General features: G+C 40.4%; 1 protein-coding gene across 1 annotated transcript in view; it reads right to left on the bottom strand.

The window, feature by feature from the left end:
- The window catches only part of LOC126175562 (heat shock 70 kDa protein 4), a 72016-nt gene that overhangs the window by 7604 nt on the left and 42455 nt on the right, over nt 1-21957 (bottom strand). The window contains exons 10-11 of the mRNA XM_049922416.1: nt 16431-16571; nt 16046-16285 (exon numbers count right to left, since the gene is read on the bottom strand). Of these exons, the coding sequence (XP_049778373.1) occupies nt 16046-16285; nt 16431-16571 (381 nt within the window). The remainder of the gene's footprint in view (nt 1-16045; nt 16286-16430; nt 16572-21957) is intronic.

Genomic DNA, 21957 nt, shown 5'->3' with positions numbered 1-21957 from the left:
GTCTGCTGTGTGTTGCAGAAATGGTGTGGTGGAATGAACAATGTGCTTTTGCTGTCAAAACCTATTTTCAAAAAACCAGTCTATAATTCGAATACAGCGAACTATGCATACTGCATAGCAAACTCTTCTTCGAAACCTTGTTTTCAACCAAAAACCAATTCTGTTGTGGGTAGAGAACTTTCATCAATGTGGCAGTTTTAGGGAAAAAGAGTTTGAGCACAGAGACCGATATAGCTCCTCAAAACAGTGAGCATATAAGGTCAGTGTTGTAGTTCCCTACACATTCTGCTCACAAGCACGCTTTGTCGGTGGCACTGTATAGCCATACTGTGCGTTGGATTCTTCACAAAGTCCTTCAATTTCATCTATATAAAAAGACCATCAGTCAAGAACTGTCACAACATAACTACCAAAATTTATGACTCCCCTGTGAAGACTTTATTGAAAATGCTCAAGATGCGCATATTTTCTACAGAGATGAGGTGCACTTTCACATTTCTGGATGTGTTGTTAGGCGTAACTGGAGTTTTGTGAATCCTGGGGAAATTTATAAGACCCCCTCCCCAGTGATAGGATCACAGTTTGGTGTGCAATCAGTGCTGAGCAAATCACTGGACTTTATTTTTTTAGGAGAACAACCATGCTGTTACCGTCAATAGTGGACTGTATGTGAACACGATCCACAACATTTTTGAATTACAGCTTCACCAAATGCGTATGAGGCTTGTTTGGTTTTAGCAGGATGGTGCCATGACCTACACTGCTTGACATTCGATGAATGTTTTGAGAGAAATCGTTGCCGGTCATTTGAGTTCACAGTTCGGCAACACACTTGCCCGATTTCTTTGGAATTATCTTAAAGCTGAAGTTTATAAACACCACCCAAATACCCAGGGAGCCTTGAATGGATGCTCCACATAGTTATGCAGAACTTAAGAAACCGGCTGCAGCTGTGTATTGACAAGGGGCGCTGCTTGCAGGATTTTACGTTCAAAACTTACTAAAGCCAAACTTCAACTGTATTTTATTGCAGTAATAAATGTTTTCTAGCATTTCCAGTGTTTCTTTTATTAACTTTTATGGTTAGGGATCATTCCCTTACCCACCCTGTACCTACAGAAGTAACAGATGTAATCCTGAAATTTTGCATGTAAAATCTCATCAATACAAGATCTTAGAAAATAAAATTTCCATTCTCCTACTGTTTTCTGGTAGTTTAGAATCTGAAGGTAACACTGATTTTTCTAAAAATGCCAGAAATGGCTGCTTTTGGTGCACATTTACAAAAAAAAGAGCCACCTGCAACTTTTTTAAACTACCTAAAAAAAAACTAAATTTGGGTTTGCAATGCAAGCATATAATGTGCTAAAAAAACAAGGTGGAAGTGCATTGAAAACGGGCCCATATTCCACTGGTAAGCAAATTAAAGCTCATATTTTATTTAATTCTACTTTTTGACACCTCTATAGCATTCAGCTCAAAATTCTTTTTATAAAAAATGAGGTGGAATAAGGAATCCAATGAAAAATAGTTCTGTTTTGTGGCTCTAACAATTCAAGGTAACCATATTTGAGAAGTACAATTTTTTGGGTCCTGTCTTCAAAATTTGTTCCTAAACAATCCCATCACTGATGTCCAGCTGACAGTATAGTTTTCCTCAAAAAGTAACCCCCATTGGTTAAGCCACCATGGACCATACCAACACATTTATAAAACTTTTCATGTGTACACTAGAGTTCCACATTAACTGCAAACTATGCTAATACAAAATATGGTGTATTTTAAACCACAATTAAACTAATAGATCAACAGCATTATATTTACTAATAATTTTCTGTAACACAGATCCATTCCAAAAAATTACAGTAATATTATAGTGAACTTCCTCAAAATTTACACAACATAACAATGATTCAGAATCTGCTGGCTATTTACACAACACATGCTGTAGCTGTTTGCATTACCAAGGCAGAAGGAGATAGTGGTAGTAAAAATGTTGCCAGAGTCAAGTTGTGAAGTTTATAATCAGTTTGATTGTGTAGTTATAGCAGGAAAACAGACAAATATGTCACAATGAGTCAAGATAAGAGAGATCCCTTTTTTTGAGTTATTCGGTCTTTATCTCAGTTTCTAGTCATCAAGACTTCTGTTACTGCCTTCCCCAGAGATTACTAAACAACTGTAGAACATAATAAAATGTCAGATTTGAGTACCAGCGGAATATGGACCCATTTTCAATGCACCCCCACGTTGTCATTGTTTTTTAGTGCCTCAAATGCTTGCATTGCAAAGTCAAATATAATTTTTAGGTGGTTTAGAACAAGATCTTTCTAATGAAAATTGTTTAAAAGAGTTTGCAGAAGATACTTTTTGTACAAGTGGGACAAAAATAGCGATTTTTGGGGTTTTTAGAAAAACTGTCAAATTTGTCCTCAATTTGTAAACTACTTGAAAGCATTAGGAGAGTCAAATTTTATAATACAAGACCTTGTATTGGTAACTTATTTCGTGCAAGGCTTCAAGTGTATCCCGCAATTACTTCTGGAGGTATAAAAAGCTAAACTTCATATTTCTTGCAAGCATTTCTTTTTTTGGGCCGACTGAGTCAAATCACTCAGTAATTTTTTAAATTATTATTTTGGTTAAAAAGAACACAAATAGTTGTAGATGATAGCCTACTTTTGTTTCTTCCAAGAATATATTACTGGAGGTATTTAGTCTCGAATTTGCCGAAAACTTACAGGTGCACTGTTGATAGCTGCACTACAGGGTCAAACAAATATGAGTATATACTTGTAAGTACTGCATTAATAATTGTGAAACTCTACCAATGTTCACTGAGCACACGTCACTTGTTCATACACAATTTCATCAAAATCTGTGATTGTTATTTGGGTACCTGATGTGGGAATATGAACTAATTGGCAAAAGAGCGGCGGCGGCATCAGCAGCAACAAGGTTGGAAGAAAAAAAAAAAGGTGTAAAATTGATTATGTTATCAAGTGTTCACTAGCTTACTGATAAAATGAGTGATAAGACAAATCAGAGTTCTATAATGAATGATGTGAAGGCAAAGCATAAGGTATAGTCAGAAGGATTTGTAGAACAAGGTATATGAAGTATGTGTAGCAACAACTATTGCTGTAAACAATAATGTTGTTGTTGTTGTGGTCTTCAGTCCTGAGACTGGTTTGATGCAGCTCTCCATGCTACTCTATCCTGTGCAAGCTGCTTCATCTCCCAGTACCTACTGCAACCTACATCCTTCAGAATCTGCGTAGTGTATTCATCTCTTTGTCTCCCCCTACGATTTTTACCCTCCACGCTGCCCTCCAATACTAAATACTAAATAAAACAATAATAAAAGACGTAAATAGAATTTACTTAGTAAAAAGATAATAGGACCAAAGAAAAATCTACTCACCAAGTGGCAGCACACACACACACACACACACACACACACACACACACACACACACCAGATTATAATTAGGCAAACTTCCAGGAGGAAGGGTTGAAGGGGAAGGAAGAGGGGTGAGTCATTCCATATCAAATCAACACACCTATTTTACCTCACCCTCTTAGATTTTGCTGAAAGTTGGTATACTTATAGTGGGCACTGAGACTAAGAAAAACACGAAATTTCAATTTTTTATCTCAAAACATTCCTGAAATATGGCTATGTAAACTTTTCAAAAACCAGCCAAAAATGTGTGAACGGACTTTTTTAAATTGTCCTAGAGCTGCCCTAATTGAGCTGGAGAACTGGGAAAGGTGTCATTTTGCAGCATTTTGCATGCTCTTTCCAGGGATATACAACAAAACATAGCTTCTAATTAATAACCTTTTTCAATATTTTGATTTAATTTTTTTACAAAAAGTACATAATTGAAAATTTTCAAAATATTTCCATAACTACTTCATACTATTGTAAATCACATGGCAAAACATAAATCTGGGAAGATGATGGGTTCATCGTTAAAAAAAAAAAAATTATTCCGGACTCTTGCTTTTCACTAACGCCCTAGTTTGACCAAATTGACCTTTAACGAACAGGAATATCTTTAAAATATACTGAAAGGTAAGTAAAAAAAAGTATCAGAAATATCAAAAGATAACCTTCTTAATAAAAAACTGATCAGAAAATTTTATAATTAAGTTGATTGCTTATTTTAATTTCATACAACTTCACTAACAGTATATTAACCGATATAACAAAAACAAGAAATTGAGCATTTAACTACAAACTGAAATAAAAGTATGAATAAGTACAAGTATTTACATAATAGTTCTGGTCCATGATGTTTGAAATGGAACTATTAAACAAATTAAATACATAATGCTTGTTTTTGAGTAACAGGTATCTGTACATAGCTAAATTTAACACAATAGGTACTACCAATAATTTTGAAACAACTTTCTATAAAATATACATTAACACTAACCTGAGACAAAAATTAAGTTTTGAGTTGAAAGCAGTTTCCCAATAAATTGTCTTGGAACTTCACATATTACATTTTAATAAAGCTGACTGGGTTTGGTTTACATCACTTTCATTAAGAATGTATGTTCTCTCTGTCGGAGTAAATGGATTCACTTTTGTGAGAACATCCACAACTGACACCCACAGGACATCTGCATGTGCAGGATAAGAGAATGACTTAGCTGGTCCACTTGGATGAAGAAAAGTTATTTTCATTTCATCTAGTTCTTCGTTTTTTTTTTTTTTTTTTTTTTTTTTCTAAAATGTACCCAAGCCACCAATTTCTGCCATATGCAGTGGTGACATAGCCTGATACATCTTGTAACTTCAGTTTGTCTGGTGATGATGTTACTTCCCTCTCCCAACTCTGCACATCACCTGAGAAGTATTTGACTATTAATTTTGATGTAGTGTTGGGAATGAAATCGTGAAATTGCTGTGTTCCTTTGATTGTCAATGCCTCTTCAAGTTGGCTTTTTAAGAATATTTCTGAAGCAGCATAGTCTTCTTGAGTGGAATATGCAAAATCAACATTTGTGATATTATCTACTGCCCACTCAAATAGATCTCGTGCGGTTTGCATCTGATTTTAGTATGGCCTTTGCAAACTTGCACGAGCTGCCAGTCTCTTTACTGAACCCCCTACTCCATCACAAGGCCCTTTCCCACGTGCTGCGGCTGAAAAGTGCCGCTCAGCTTTTATGTTGAAGGCAAAGGTTCAGGAAGTTTTTCTTATTTTTATACTGAGCAGCAGAACTGTCAGAATAATAGTATCTTTTTTGGAATCTTTTGAAATTTATTTGTTAGATATGAAATGAGCTTCTTTTGAAAGGTGTAAACCGCAGTTGTATTGTGCTCCAGGCAATCAGAAACAATGACAAAGCTCATATGCTCAATTTTGTCTTCCTGTTTGTAATATATAACAAAAGGATGAATGGTAATCTGTTGTCTTGTCCAGTGGAAACTCTGAACTTCACCCTGTAGAACTATACTATAATTTTCTGAAAAATCACATATTACAACAAATTCAGATTCCATAAGGTTTTCTCTTGTGGAGTTAAGGAATGTTCGTTGTTGCTTGGCAATGAAGTCATGCCGAATCAAAGTCGACATCTTACTACAAAATAAATCTATGAATTCTTCATAAGTTTTCTGAACAATTTCCAGATTACATCAGTCAACTGACATCCACTGTCGGAACTGAACTTGTTAAATTAAGTTTTAATGAAAAAGAGTCTTAAAATTTTACGTATGACGGTTTCTCCTGGGCAGTATTCACAGTTTCCCATGTTGCAATCAACTGATGATGGGTTGCAAAGCATTTTTGCAATGCACTGCTTATAACTGTTTAAGCTGCTGTTTGTTACTGTATTTAGTTTGGCATTTTCTATCATTAATTTTATGTTTTGGTGAGTTGTGCACACGCAGACAGTGTGTGTGCCACTCCGGCCAGCTAATACACAATGTTTTGTGTCTCAACTCAGCAAATTTAGAGAAACCTACTTTTAAGTTAGGAAACTTGTCCTTAAAATGCTTGTAAGCTTCTTTAAGGTTACACGAAATAAGTCTTTTTGATATTTTTGTTTTATTTCCACTCGTTTCTGTAACTGTCACACAATCTTTAATACCTGGCATTGCCCAGCTAACTTCATCATTTTCATAAAATGAATGTACAGTTTTGACAGTTTCTGTTGGTAAACACTTCCCTGGTTGTGGGTTTGGACCTTCCATGAATCCTTTCTCTTTCAAAATTTTTTTGGACTGCCAAACAATGTAATTAGGAGCATTAAATACCCTCATTATTTTCCTGACACTCCACTATTCAGGTAAACTTGTAAGAATCATTAGGTTTTTTGCTGTACTTTTAGAATTTTTAAAGTTTCTTTTAAGATTTTCAAGAACGGATTCATCAGTATTAGTATCTGACGAAGAAGTTTCGGGAGCAACAAAAAGTTCATGTGTCATTGATGAGATTTTCTTCACTTTTGATTTGGCGTAATGCCTAGATGTTAGTTTTCTCTTGTCAACTGGGGACTCACCTAGTTCTTGAAGTGTTGTGTTAAATGTTTCAACAGCTACTGAAGTTGGAGTGAAGTCAGGGTCTTGGTCTCTGATGATTATCTCTGATCCAGAAGATTATTTTTCAACCCTTCCATCACTGATGGGCTCTGGTGTATTTTTCGATTTGGTTACATCTTTCCTACATTTATCACAAATCTTGTCACCACCTGGTATTTGAGGAAATAATTTGGGCATCCATGTTGTGACATTTTCCAGTTTTTTTCTGACTCTAATAAAATGATTTGACTTCTTCAATGGATTACAACACTGCACTTTCCATTTGGTTCCATATTTATACAAAAACCACTTATAAACTGTCCTTCAATGTATAGATTTACTTGAAAATGAACTATTAAATATAATAGATACAGACTGGTCAACACAGAGATAACAATTGATTTGCACTAAAACCACAGTGCACAATAATGCTGTAGGCACACAAAGCCTTAGAAGGTAACAATGCAGACTACATCATCTCAAAATGGCTCCAGTCTCTGAATTATTGTACAGACATCTAGCCCTATGTATATGGTCCTCTACTGACGTACTACCTTAAAGGTCAGTTTTGTCAAATTAGGGCTGTTAGCGAAAAACAAGAGTCCGGAATTTTTTTTTTGTTTTAACAATGAACCCATCATCATCCCACATTTATATTTTGCCATATGATTTACAATAGTATGAAGTAGTTATGGAAATATTTTGAAAATTTTCAATTATGTACTTTTTGTAAAAAAAATTACAATTAAATCAAAATATTGAAAAAGATTATTAATAAGAAGCTATGTTTTTTTGTCTATCACTGGAAAGAGCATGAAAAATGCTGCAAAATGACACCTTTCCCAGTTCTCTAGCTCAATTAGGGCAGCTCCTAGGGCAATTTAAAAAAAGTCCGTTAACACATTTTTGGCCAGTTTTTGAAAAGTTTACATGACCATATTTCAGGAATGGTTTGAGGTAAAAAATTTAAATTTGGTATTTTTCTTAGTTTCAGCACCCACTATAAGTATACCAACTTTCTGCAAAATCTAAGAGGGTGAGGTAAAATTTTTATTTAAAGTGTGTTGATTTGACATAGAAGGACTCGGGTGAAGGAAAAGGACTAAGGAGATCTAGGAAAAGGGGTAGATTTTGGGGAAGTCACCCAGTCTGGGGAGACTTATTGGACAGAATGAGAAGGAAAGACTGATTAACGAGGACTGCACCCGATGAGATTTGAAAACCTGAGAGTTTAAAGGTGGAAGACAAGGTAATATGCAAGACAGATATTACTGCTTAAACATCATGCACGAGTTAAGAGTTAAAAGGTAACTGCATTGTACGTAATAGAGGAGCGAGGGGAGGCAGTGAAAAATACAGGTAAAAATGAAAGATGTAGAAAACTAAAATGGAGTGGAGAAAGGAGTAATTACTGTCAAGAAATGCCGAGGGGGAGGAAATTAACATAAATTAAGGGTAGGTGGATGGTGAGAACCAAGGACACATTGTAGCGCTACTTCCCACCTGCGAAGTTCTGAGAAATTGGTGTCTAGGGAAAGAATCCAGATGCCGTGTTTGGTGAAACAGGCACTGAGGTCACTAACTGTCATGTTTTAGAGCAAGCTCTGCAACAGGATATTTTGTGTTGCCAGTATAATCTTCTGCCTGTGCCCATTCATCCAACTGCTAATTCAGTGATAGTCATCACAATGTAAAAGGCCGAACAGTGTTTACATAACAGCTGGTATATGATGTGTCGTTTTACAGGTGGCTCTCCCTATGCCAGTATATGTTTTGTCAGTTACAGGACTGGTAAAGGTGGTGGTAGGAGGGTGAACAGGGCAAGTCTTGCAGCTAGGAGGAGGGTCACAGGGGTAGGAGTCATAGGGTAGGGAGATGGGTGTAGAAGGAGCATAGGGTCTGACAATATTGTGGAGATTGGGAGGGTGACGAAAAACTATTCTCTACGTATAGTAGGCAAAATCTTTGACAGAATGAAACTCATTTCAGGGCATGATTTTAAGAAGTCATGGCCTTGTAATCACTCACTAAGCTCAAAGTCCATTGTACATTAAAATGTTTACTTCAATCACTGAATTTGTGCGGGTCAACAAATGCTAACATAATTTATAGAGCATGGCAGCCAAAGTTATTTCAATGCTATGTCTACCAAATTTTATGAAAAATTCTTTTAGTTTTGATTCAGTAATGATTAAAATTTGTGTACGAGTAACAGATCTCTTTCAGCTGAAAAACAGTGTAAATGTTGGCATTAGGGTGGATGAGAGGGAGATTCAGCACCACGAAGTAAGAAGAACAGAGAGTTGACATTTTATACACTGCCACATGCCCACTATAGTTCACCTTGTGGTAGTGGTAGTAGTAGTAGTAGTAGTAGTAGTAGTAGTAGTGGACTGATGGGATTAAAGGGGCCAAACTACAAGGTCATTGGCTCCTTCATCTCTTGTGTGTCAAGCTGTGAATAGTTCCCATGAGAGGAAGACAATTCCCAATGGACTCTACTGTATCCGAGAATCAAGGAAGCCCAGAGATAGAAGCAAGATGGATAAAAGCTTGAAGGTGGGTGAGTCACCCCATCCAGAAAGCAGCTAGAGGCCCTGGGACACTTTATAGGAGTGAAGACAAACCCTCTGCACCTGAACAGTGCTTCCACACCCTCCATTACCACATGAAAACTAGCTACATGGACAAATAAAATCTCAGGAAAGATAACAATGGTGATGAGTCTGTCAACCAATGACAGATGTAAATGAATAAGAAGAATTGGCCTCTTGGGTCGTCGCAGTCAATGGGGCATCCCTCCAAACCCTCAGTCAGCCAATGTGGCTAATGTGCCCTGTGTCAGAGAGAGGAGTAAAAACCACTTTCACAGTTAACATCTAACAGTTCAGTGGGTTGTGGGGAACTGAGACAGACACCAAACAAACAATGGGGGTGGATCCTCACATCTGAGGATGTGGCCATGGGACAGCCAAATGTGGCCAATGTGAAGCCAATACAGGGCAGTTGATTCCCTGGTAGAAGCATGAAGGGAAGACTGCCATACGGTCGTGGTCTCCTTTATAATCCACAATTTATTTAGAGAAACCAGATCACACCTTTCTGCATTGCAAGTCTCCAACAATTCTCAGCATAGAGTCGAATGAAGTTCCGGTTTCAGTATCCCCATCTCCAAAGTCAGAATCTTGAGAACCAATTGACCAATTGGTCAGCATGTTCACTCCCTGGGATCCCAAAGACAACTGACCATCCAGCACGGTAGAGGTCATACAGGAGATCCTGGATAGTCACAACCAATGGGCGTAAGAGATAGCACTGGTTGACAGCCTGAAGACTACTCAAGGAGTCACTGCTGAATAAGAACTACTCGACAGGGCAAGAACAAAGGTGGCTGAGGGTTCGAGCAAAGACCACCAATTCTGCAGTGAATACACTGCATCTGTTCAGCAGGGAGCATAGTTCAGTACATCTAGGATGTGTGTCGGCAAAACTGGTTCATCCATCGATCATAGAGGAACAGAGGATGAGATACACACCATAGAGGCACTTGCGATTTCTCCCTGACAAGTGACAGCGGGGGATAGACGGAGTTCAGAGCGTGACGTACCTCTCCCAGCACTCCTGTTCCTGTCTTTTTATAAGCTGGCAAATGTGGGCACAGAGTCGTTTAAAAGTTATTAGGTGCTCTAAAGAAGGGTGCCACTTATGTAACTGGAGAGCTTGCCGATGCTCTTTAATGGCCTCAGCAATTTCCAGTGACCACCAAGGTACTGACTTTCGCCAGGGGCACCCTAAAGAACACAGGTGCGTGTTTTCTGCCGCAGAAATGATCATTCTAGTGACCTGCTCAAGTACCACATCGATGGTACCATGTGGGGGAGATTCAGCGATGACAGCAGAGGTGAAAGCTTACCAGTCTGCCTTGTTTAAAGCCCATCTTGGTAGACGTCTGGGGGAATGGCACTGGGGGAGTGACAGGAAGATGGGAAACTGGTCACTACCACACAAGTCATCGTGGGCTTTCTGGTGGACAGACGGGAAAAGTCCTGGGCTGCAGAGGGATAAATCAATGGCTGAGTAAGTGCCATGAGCCACACTGAAATGTGTGGGAGCCCAGAATTTAAGAGGCAGAGATCAAGTTGAGACAGTAAAGTTCCGACATCTCTACCTCGGCCAGTAAGCACAGCACCCAACAAGGGGCTATGGGTGTTAAAATCTCCCAAAAGTAGGAAACGTTTAGAGGGTCAATGAATCAGTGCAGGCAATGCATTCAAAGGTACTGTACCATCTGGAGGAAGATATATGTTGCAAACAGTAACTGCCTGTGTTGTCCATATCCTGACAGCCAGGGCTTCAAGAGGGGTTTGAAGGGCCACAGGTTAACTGTATACTGAGTTCAGGTCATATACACAAACCCCACCTGACACTTGATTATAGTCTCTACAGTTCTTGGAATATCCTCTACAGCCCTGAAGGGCAAAGGGCAGGGGTCCCCATTGCTGGAAACCAGGTTTCCTGGAGAGCAATGCAGAAAGCAAAGGTAAAGCTTAATAGTTGCCTTAGTTCAGCCAGGTGGTGGAAAAAACCACAGCAATTCCACTGAAGGATGACGTTATCTTGCGGCTGGGAAGGTATAAAGCACGCAAGGAGGCAGGTTACGCCTCAGGGTCACCCGCTGCCACTGATTGTGTTGTAGCCACTGCTGTGTTGTAGCCATTCCTATTGTGGATGAGTGATCAGTGAAATCCAGGTCCTCAGGGGACACTGAGATCTCCAACTCATCTGCAGATGCAGAACTGGTAGGGAGTGGTGGTGTTGGGGCCACTGGAGGGTCCTTTTTCTTAGCAGACTTCTTTGTTTGCTTGCCCTCTTGCTTCTCTTTAGGGGCTTGCAGGGAGGACTTCTCTGAAGTAGCTTTGGGCATGGAGGAAGACCGTGAAGCTCTTCGCCCAGCAGCTTTTGGTTACAGTATTTGGTTACAGACCTTTAGTCGAGTGAACGGTTGTGTATGACTGTTACGTATGGATCTATTGTATCAGCATATTCTGAAAGGAATGTAATTGGTATACAGTGTGGCCCTGAAGACTTGCTTTTGTTAAGTGATTTAAGTTGCTTCATTACTCTGAGGATATCTGATTCTACATTACTACTGTTGGTAGCTGTTCTTGATTTGAATTTTGGAATATTTACTTCATCTTCTTCGCTGAAGGAATTTTTGACAGCTATGTTTAGTAGCTTTGCTTTTGGATCACTGTTGTCGTTAGTACTTCCATTGCTATCATGCAGATAAGGCATTGACTGTCTTGTTGCTAGCATACTTTACATATGACCATAATCTCTCTGGATTTTCTGCCAGGTTTCGAAACAAAGTTTCATTGTGTAAACTATTATAAGCATCTTGGATTTACATCTGCATAAAATTCCAAGCTTCTGTAAAACATCGCCAATCTTTTAGATTTTGCATCCATTTAAAATTGGAATTTTTTTTTCATTGTTTCTGCAATACTGTTCTCACCGTTTTTGTATACCAAGAAGGATCCGTTCTGTCGTTCGTTAATTGATTTGGTATATATCTCTCAACTGCTGCCGATACTATTTCTTTGAATTTAAGCCACATCTGATCTACACTTATATTGTTAATATGAAAGAAGTGGAGATTGTCCCTCAGGAAGGTGTCAAGTGATTTTATCTGCTTTTTTGGATAGCTATATTTTTCATTTATTTTTAGATGATTTGGGGGTTACAATATTCAATCCCACTATGACAACCCTGAGTTCACTGATCCCTGTATCCATTTTAATGCTTATTATTAGCTCAGGATTATATGTTGCTAAGAGGTCAAGTGTGTTTTCACAACAGTTTACTACTTGCGTGGGCTCGTGAATTAACTGGAAGACACTTTGCAAAGAATGCACTTAGCACAATTTCAGATGACGTTTTATGCGTACCTCTGGATTTGAACATGTATTATTGCCAACATATCAAGTGTAAATTAAAGTCACCACTAACTATAATTGTACAAGTCGGGTATGTGTTTGAAACTGAATTCCAGTTTTCTTTGAACCTTTCAGTAATTGTATCATCTGAATTGGGAGGCCAGTAAAATGATTCTATTTTTTATTTCAGTAGCCAAGAATTATCTCTGCCCACACTATCTCACAGGAACTAAATAATTAAATTTTGCGACAAGATAAACCACTTCTAAGAGCAACAAACACGCTACTGCCAACTGTGTTTAGCCTATCCTTTCGGAACACCATTAGCTTCGCTGCACAACTGCGCTTTTCTCCTACTTTGGCCAGCTTTCAGTGCCTATAACAATTTGAGCATCAGTGCTTTCTATTAGCAATTAGAGCTCTGGTACTTTCCCAACACAGCTAAGACAGTTTAGAACTGTTAAACCGATGGTACCTGTATCTATGTTCTTCCTGTGTTTGTTTCGCACCCTTTGAGATTGAAGTGATCCCCCCCCCCCGACCCTCTAACCTAAAAAACTACCCAGTCCACGTCACGTCACACAGCTCCTGCTACCTGTGTAACCATGTAGTGGACTCCTCACGTATTTGGCGGAACCCGAAACCCAAGTGCTAGTCAAGAAATCTGCAGCCTACACAGTCACAGAACCATCTGAGCCTCTGATTCAGACCCTCCACTTGGCTCTGTACCAGAGGTCCGCAACTGGTCCCGTCACGTATGCTGCAAACGATGAACTCTGCTTTCATCTTGCGAGTAACACTGGCATCCTTAACCACTTCTGTTAGCCACTCGAAACCAGAGAGAATCTCTTTCAATCCAAAGTGACACACACCATTGGTATTGATGTGAGCCACTGCCTGCAGCTGGCTGCACCCTTTGCTCGTCATGGTATCCAGAAGGACCCGTTCTCCATCTGGAATGACTCCACTTGGTACACACACTGACTGTAAATTGGCTTTCTTCCCCTTCTTGCCAGCCATGCCCCTAATGCACCTAACATTGGAGCTCTCAACTACCCATAATCCCACACTCTGTGATTGCCTGGATCCTACAGGCTGAGAGGTTTCTTCTGAGACAGAACAGGCGACTACATCTGGCTGAGTGACAGTAGATTTCTCCCTCGGGCAGACCATCGAGCAGCCTAGAGTAAATGACACCCTGTGAAGAATTCAGCATTCAATGGGCCTCAACATGAACAGGGCAGCCATAGAGAAGAGAAGCTGCAAGCAGTTGTTTGGGCTTGAGAATCACAATCTGTAATCGAAAGCTAAGTGCCATTATGCAAAGGAGAGCAGGATTTCACATGGACAGCAATTACATAACACCATTCTGAATTACAAATGGATTAACCATCACAAAGGACTGACATCCTTCAGTAGGTGATACCACAAGGAACCGACATGCAGCTATGACAGTCTTGGAATCTTTAGCCTCATTACATTTGTGTTTCGTGGACGTAGACTGAGTTGGTGACTGGCTCACTGCGAAAAAATCCCCCACAAATGCCAGCCTTTCCAATGGAGTGCTCCTTCTAACTGGACCCGCACATTTTTGCTGTAGATAGAATCCTGAACTTGTGTGGACACATCACCCGATGGTCTTTCATAGTCAGTACAGTCCTAAAAATGGCCAACAGCCATGTAGGGAAAGGGCTTGGATTGTTGTGAAAAAGTTTCCCACACTGCGATACAAAAAACAGAGGCACATGTAAGATGTTGCGACCGAGTTCAGTGGCGGATGAAACTGCTACTGTTTCACTGGAGGATCATGGTACCAGTATGCTATGGGGGTATACACAGATCAAGACTGCAAATCATGCTTCAGTTCCACCTGCTGCCACTGGTCGCGAAGATACACCATCAACACACACCTGTTTTGAATCAAGGTGCATCAGGGGTGGGGGCATCTAGGGTCACCAGGAATGCTACCTCAGATACAGAAGTGTAACAAGCAGTGTGTGGTGGCATGGGGCGATCAGAATCTTCCTCTGTTTGGATTACTATCCTAGTCGATAGGGAGTCTAGTCAATGCTTCCAAAGGGGAGCTGGTGTAGTTAGGTGGTCCCAAAGGCCAGATTTAGAAGACAAGGAGAACAATGGTACAATCCCTAAAGTGAACAATATTGTTGTAGCAGTAGCATACCTCACTGTCATACATGTAGGATGCAGGCAATCTTATTTCCTTCTTGGTCTCTTTATATGTGACGTGGTCAAGGGTCTTGTATTACCGAATTTTCTTTTCACGATTGAAAATGGTGCAGTCTAGTGAACAGGGGGAGTAGTGCTCCCCACAGGTGACACAGTAAGGGAAGGGGCATAAGCTACATTTGTGTGTAACTGACTGCCACAATCCCTACAGACTGGGCTGGCATTGCAACATTAAGTCGTGTGTCAAAATCACATGCATTTGCAGCATCACACGGGACGATGAACATACAGCTTGTCAGCACAGCGATATACCACGACCTTGACCACCTCAGGAATGAGTCACCTTTAAAGGTGAGAATGAGGATTAAGCCTCGAGTATCCACTCTTGTTGTCATTTGGTCTCCACTGAACATGGACAAAATGCATACCTAGCAACTCTTCATCAGGCTGTAGAAGGAAATCTTGTTGGAAAAACAAACCCTGTACCATATTCAGACTTTTATGGGGGTTCTTGTGACAGGAACTTCACCTATCTTGTCGCAGGCGAGCAGTGCCCATGACTAGGTGGGGGAAGCCATTTTAATCATAATGGAGTCACTTTTCATTTTTTAAATCACTGCCACTTCTCCAAATCTGTTCCCGAGATGTTCAACAAAGAACAAAGGTTTTGTAACCAAAAGAAGTCCGTGTCCGTCATAGAACAAACCAAGTATTGGGGGGAGTATTTCTTACCTTTTCTCTGAGAGCTCTTATTCCTCCCACAGCATAACCAGGGAAGGGAAGGTTTTACAGTCATATCTCCCCATATTGTAGTAAGTCAGAAGGAAGTTTAATTCACTTCATGTGTGAATTTCTGCCATGGTACCATCCACTTCAAATGAGGGCTTTCCCCATGCATTCCAGGCAACCACAGCAGTGGCCAGTAAACTGTTGCCTGGAGTCCCCTTTGTCCCAGCTGTGACAGGCAAATACTCCTTGGCTTATGTGGGGAGTTTCCAGCTCAGGCACCGCCGACACCACCACCCTACTGAAGGGCTACTATCCTGGGTTTTGGACATGGTACTGTTGCCAGAAAGAAGGGTACGAAGAGAGAAAGGCACAGAGGTGAACTATACGCCACACTGGGCGACCTTCCCTGCATAATCTGCAGTTATGTAAAATTTAGAAACAAATTATCGAGTGACATTCAAAAAAGGGGACCATATAATCAATAACTGAAAGGCTTAGAAGGCCAGAAGGTAAGAAATTGAGTGTACAAAACACAAAGAATCCAAGCACCATAGGCAACAAGTACAATGAGTCACATGAGAGCAGTCTTAGTAGTAGCAGAGAAGTAAAACTTTAATTTTATTTCATATTCTAATTTGGTTTCCACACCTACCTTCAATGATGACAGTCTATCAACATAAACTTGTCTATTACAGTCCTCTCCCTCTTCATACAGCCAATTTTCAGTTTCATCCAACTGCTGTGAAAGCGATGTTCTATCAGCATCATTAACGAAAGTTGCAAGTTCTTCATCACTGTTAAGTTTGCCTCTAAGATCATATACATATTCCTCTAAAGCATTGCGAGCATCAATACGTTCCTTCTCTTGCCTGTCACTTGCAATCATTTTGCACTGGAAAAAAAAAAAAAAAATTACACAGTACAGTGTAATGTACAGCACTAGCCAAGTTCTCATATTGAAAAGAAGTCCCTCAATCTTTAAACATTTACAATGAATTATTAGTTGCAAATATGGTAGAATAAGCTTCAATATTTACCTCTTGTTCAATGTAGTTATTCAGATCTAGTTGTGATATGCCATGAGTATAAGACTCTATAGGCAGATCGACTGTTTTCACTATTTTTTTCTTTTTTGATGCCTCTTTCTTCTCAGTATTTCCTTGTCCTTCTGCATCATCCTACAGAAGAGTTAAAATTCAGGTAAGTAAAAATCAAAGAATGTTAGTTACAATTTATTTGTTATATGAGCAAATTATGTTACTTTGTGTCCAAATTAAGTTAATGAAACTGAAGGGTAGAGGAGGAGTACTTAATTTCAAATAAATTTAATAAAGGGTGAAGTAAACTTGCTGAACTGTCAACCTACAGTGTAAGTTGTACCCTTTAGCACTCATGGTTCACAAAATTCACAATTGGGTACACACAATTAGGTTAGACTGCTGAGAAAACTAAACTGTGAAAACTCATTCCCTTCCCTTCCCCTACTATCAACATTTTCGGTGAAAGGTAAATACAGCATCTATCTGACAAATTAGTTTGTTTCATTTCCCCTAAGGAGTTCTTCCATTCAGCAGAGTATAGCAATATTATTGTCGTTACAGTAGCAGTGATTTTTAATTCACCACTACTCATTAGCAAAAACCATAACTAAATCATTACAGTAGTTTCTGTGATTAGTTGAAAATACACACAGAAACCACAGCACGAGATCATAATTTCAAAATTACAAAAGATGCATTCTTTCCCACTCACAATAGTTACTTTCAAAAACACACACACACACACACACACACACACGGTGAGGGGGCGAGAGTTGTATTAGGACAGGTCCAAAGTTGGCTGGTAGCAAAACGTAATGTATGAAAGTTCCTTTGGCAACAGCCAGTATTTGATGTTCAAAGTAACCAATGGGGAGCTTACTGTACAAGATAAGAATTTATTCTGTTGCATTGGTAGAACATGCTAACACAGGGAAATATACAGAGCACAGCAAAAGGTGGAGGTCACTGAGAATGGCATTCTACCTAATGTTGGCCTAGGTTTCTTTTTAGGTCTGGGCATAAGACTAATTGGAAAGGTTTCTTGAGGCAACAATGAACTGCGAGACAGTAACACAATGCCAATTTTTTTTAGGCTTCATACCGACATGTCATGTTTCTCCATTACTAATCCAAGTGGGTTGTAGCTTGGAAGAAATTGTGAGGTTACTGGCAGTGTTTAATAATAAAAATGTATTACATGATGGATTATTCTGTTTAAGTATTGTTCTAACAAGCATCACAACATACCATATTCAGAAACTCAGCTTTAACAGCAATTCCATACTTGTTAGGGGCTGGCATTCACACAGTATTCAAGGAAAACTCACAGTTTTGCTTTTAGAGGAAGCACAGCACCAAAATTTTTAAACAACATTCACATCAACTTTATTAATGACTAGACAAAACAGTTTATTTCTTGTGCAGAATGGAGTGTGTGTGTGTGTGTGTGTGTGTGTGTGTGTGTGTGTGTGTGTGTTTACCAACGAAATTGTTGGTATGTTGATACACACACACACACACACACACACACACACACACACACACAAAAAGGACAGGTACACACACACACACACACACACACACACACACACACACAAGCAGACATTTGTAAAGGCAAAGAGTTTGGGCAGAGATGTCAGTCGAGGCAGAAGTCCAGAGGCAAAGATGTTGTTGAAAGACAGGTGAGGTATGGCGGCGGCAAATTGAAATTAGAAATTAGCGGAGGGAACAGCCATGGGTACCAGGATGGCCCCCTCGTACGCCAACCTATTCATGGGTCGCTTAGAGGAAGCTTTCTTGGTTACCCAGGCCTGCCAACCCAAAGCTTGGTACAGATTTATTGAGGACATTTTCATGATCTGGACTCACAGTGAAGAAGAACTACAGAATTTCCTCTCCAACCTCAACTCCTTTGGTTCCATTAGATTCACCTGGTCCTACTCCAAATCCCATGCCACTTTCCTTGACATTGACCTCCACCTGTCCAATGGCCAGCTTCACACGTCCGTCCACATCAAACCCACCAACAAGCAACAGTACCTCCATTATGACAGCTGCCACCAATTCCACATCAAACGGTCCCTTCCATACAGCCTAGGTCTTCGAGGCAAACGAGTCTGCTCCAGTCCGGAATCCCTGAACCATTACACCACCAACCTGAAAATAGCTTTCGCATCCCGCAACTACCCTCCCGACCTGGTACAGAAGCAAATAACCAGACCCACTTCCTCGTCACCTAAAAACCCAGAACCTCCCACAGAAGAACCCCAAAAGTGCCCCACTTGTGACAGGATACTTTCTGGGACTGGATCAGACTTTGAATGTGGCTCTCCAGCAGGGATACGACTTCCTCAAATCCTGCCCTGAAATGAGATCCATCCTTCATGAAATCCTCCCCACTCCACCAAGAGTGTCTTTCCGCCGTCCACCTAACCTTCGTAACCTCTTAGTTCATCCCTATGAAATCCCCAAACCACCTTCCCTATCCTCTGGCTCCTACCCTTGTAACTGCCCCCGGTGTAAAATCTGTCCCATGCACCCTACCACCACCACCTACTCCAGTCCTGTAACCCGGAAGGTGTACACGATCAAAGGCAGAGCCACGTGGGAAAGCACCCACGTGATGTACCAAATGACCTGCCTACACTGTGAAGCTTTCTATGTGGGAATGACCAGCAACAAACTGTCCATTCGCATGAATGGACACAGGCAGACAGTGTTTGTTGGTAATGAGGATCACCCTGTGGCTAAACATGCTTTGGTGCACGGCCAGCACATCTTGGCAGTCTTACACCGTCCGGGTTATCTGGATACTTCCCACTAACACCAACCTGTCAGAACTCCGGAGATGGGAACTTGCCCTTCAGTATATCCTCTCTTCTCATTATCTGCCAGGCCTCAATCTCCGCTAATTTCTAATTTCAATTTGCCGCCGCCATACCTCACCTGTCTTTCAACAACATCTTTGCCTCTGTACTTCCGCCTCGACTGACATCTCTGCCCAAACTCTTTGCCTTTACAAATGTCTGCTTGTGTCTGTATGTGCGGATGGATGTGTGTGTGTGCGCGCGAGAGAGAGAGAGAGAGAGAGAGAGAGAGAGAGAGAGAGAGAGAGAGAGAGAGAGAGAGAGAGAGAGAGAGTGTATACCTGTCCTTTTTTCCCCCCTAAGGTAAGTCTTTCCGCTCCCAGGATTGGAATGACTCCTTACCCTCTCCCTTAAAACCCACGTCCTTTCGTCTTTCCCTCTCCTTCCCCCTTTCCTGATAAAGCAACCGTTTGTTGCAAAAGCTTGAATTTTGTGTGTATGTTTGTGTGTCTATCGACCTGCCAGCACTTTCGTTTGGTAAGTCACATCATCTTATATTCCATGACTTACCAAACGGGAAAGCGTTGGTAGACAGGCACAATAAAAAACACACAAACACACACACAAAATTTCGAGCTTTCGCTACCCCCGGTTGCTTCGTCAGGAAAGAGGGAAGGAGAGGGAAAGATGAAAGGATGTGGGTTTTAAGGGAGAGGGTAAGGAGTCATTCCAATCCCGGGAACGGAAAGACTTACCTTAGGGAGAAAAAAGGACAGGTATACACTCGCGCGTACATACACACACACACACACACACACACACACACACACACACACACACACACACACATATATCCATCCGCATATACACAGACACAAGCAGACATTTGTAAAGGCAAAGAGTTTGGGCAGAGATGTACGGTAAAAAGGAGAAGGTGAATACAAAGTGAAACTACTGGCAAAAACAGAAGGAGGAAATAAGATGACAGAAAAGACTTCGAAATGTAACAGTGACAATAACAAACGTAATTGTTGGGTTCAAATTATTGATATGAATATAATAGAGGGAAACATTCCACGTGGGAAAAATATATCTAAAAAGAAAGATGATGAGACTTACCAAACAAAAGCGCTGGCAGGTTGATAGACACACAAACAAACACAAACATACACACAAAATTCAAGCTTTCGCAACAAACGGTTGATTCGTCAGGAAAGAGGGAAGGAGAGGGAAAGATGAAAGGATGTGGGTTTTAAGGGAGAGGGCAAGGAGTCATTCCAATCCCGGGAGCGGAAAGACTTACCTTAGGGGGGAAAAAAGGACAGGTATACACTCGCGCGCACACACACACACACACACACACACACACACACACACATATCCATCTGCATATAGATATATTTTCCCCACGTGGAATGTTTCCCTCTATTATATTCATATCATTAATTTGAACCCAACAATTACGTTTGTTATTGTCACTGTTACATTTCGAAGTCTTTTCTGTCGTCTTATTTCCTCCTCCTGTTTTTGCCAGTAGTTTCACTTTGTATTCACCTCCTTTTTACCGCACATCTCTGCCCAAACTCTTTGCCTTTACAAATGTCTGCTTGTGTCTGTGTATATGCGGATGGATATGTGTGTGTGTGTGTGTGCGCGCGCGCGCGCGCGCGCGTGTATACCTGTCCTTTTTTCCCCCTAAGGTAAGTCTTTCCGCTCCCGGGATTGGAATGACTCCTTACCCTCTCCCTTAAAACCCACATCCTTTCGTCTTTTCCCTCTCCTTCCCTCTTTCCTGACGAAGCAACCGTTTGTTGCGAAAGCTAGAATTTTGTGTGTATGTTTGTGTTTGTTTGTTTGTGTGTCTATCGACCTGCCAACGCTTTTGTTTGGTAAGTCTCATCATCTTTCTTTTTAGATATATTTTTCCCACGTGGAATGTTTCCCTCATATATAAAAAGAAAAGAGAGAGAGAGAGAGAGAGAGAGAGAGAGAGAGAGAGAGAGAGAGAGAGAGAGAAGCAGGTGTCAAAAGCCATCAATATATTTCATACAGCACAAGGAAATTGATTCTTCAATGTTCTGGAAACTATGCAAAGCCAGGTGCATCGAACACCAACAGCAAAAAATTGCAAAGGTAATGAAACTGAAGACTAGTTAGCTTCTTACAGATGAGATAACCACCACTAACAAATGAATGGACTTAAAAAAGGTAACTGTATTATTATTTCATTCTTAACAGCAGAAGAATGAGGAAGACATGAACAACACTCAGACGAAACATCAAGACAATTGGCAATTTACATAATGTCTAAGTGACAGGAGCAGAACAGCACAAGAAGAAATATTCAGTAGTCAGAAAACACAGTAACTACTGAATATAACATCTACTGGCAGGATAGCTTAAAGGAAGGGAAAAACTGAAGCAGGGTAGGGGAAGAGTGTTACTAGAAGGTTTTGTTCTCTTGTGTAATTTGCTGTCTCACTTCAAAAACAGAAGAAAACCTTCGATTCCTGCCAGTAGTTCACAGAATTCTGCAGGAACATTCATTTTACCACCTCTGTCTCCATCAAATACTTGTGGGAGACTTAACTTTTATGAGAAGCTTCCAGTAAATTGCTTTACATCTTGGAAATCTATTTAAAAAGTTATTAACCACCATTTTTATTCCTAGTATTTGCCTGCAGTTCTTCATCCTGCTTTCTCCCCCGCCACTTCTA

The sequence above is a fragment of the Schistocerca cancellata genome, chromosome 3 (assembly GCF_023864275.1).
Source record: "Schistocerca cancellata isolate TAMUIC-IGC-003103 chromosome 3, iqSchCanc2.1, whole genome shotgun sequence".
NCBI classification, from domain to species: domain Eukaryota; kingdom Metazoa; phylum Arthropoda; class Insecta; order Orthoptera; family Acrididae; genus Schistocerca; species Schistocerca cancellata.
The sequence above is the reverse complement of the archived record's forward strand: the minus strand, read 5'-3'. Positions and strand labels throughout refer to the sequence as shown.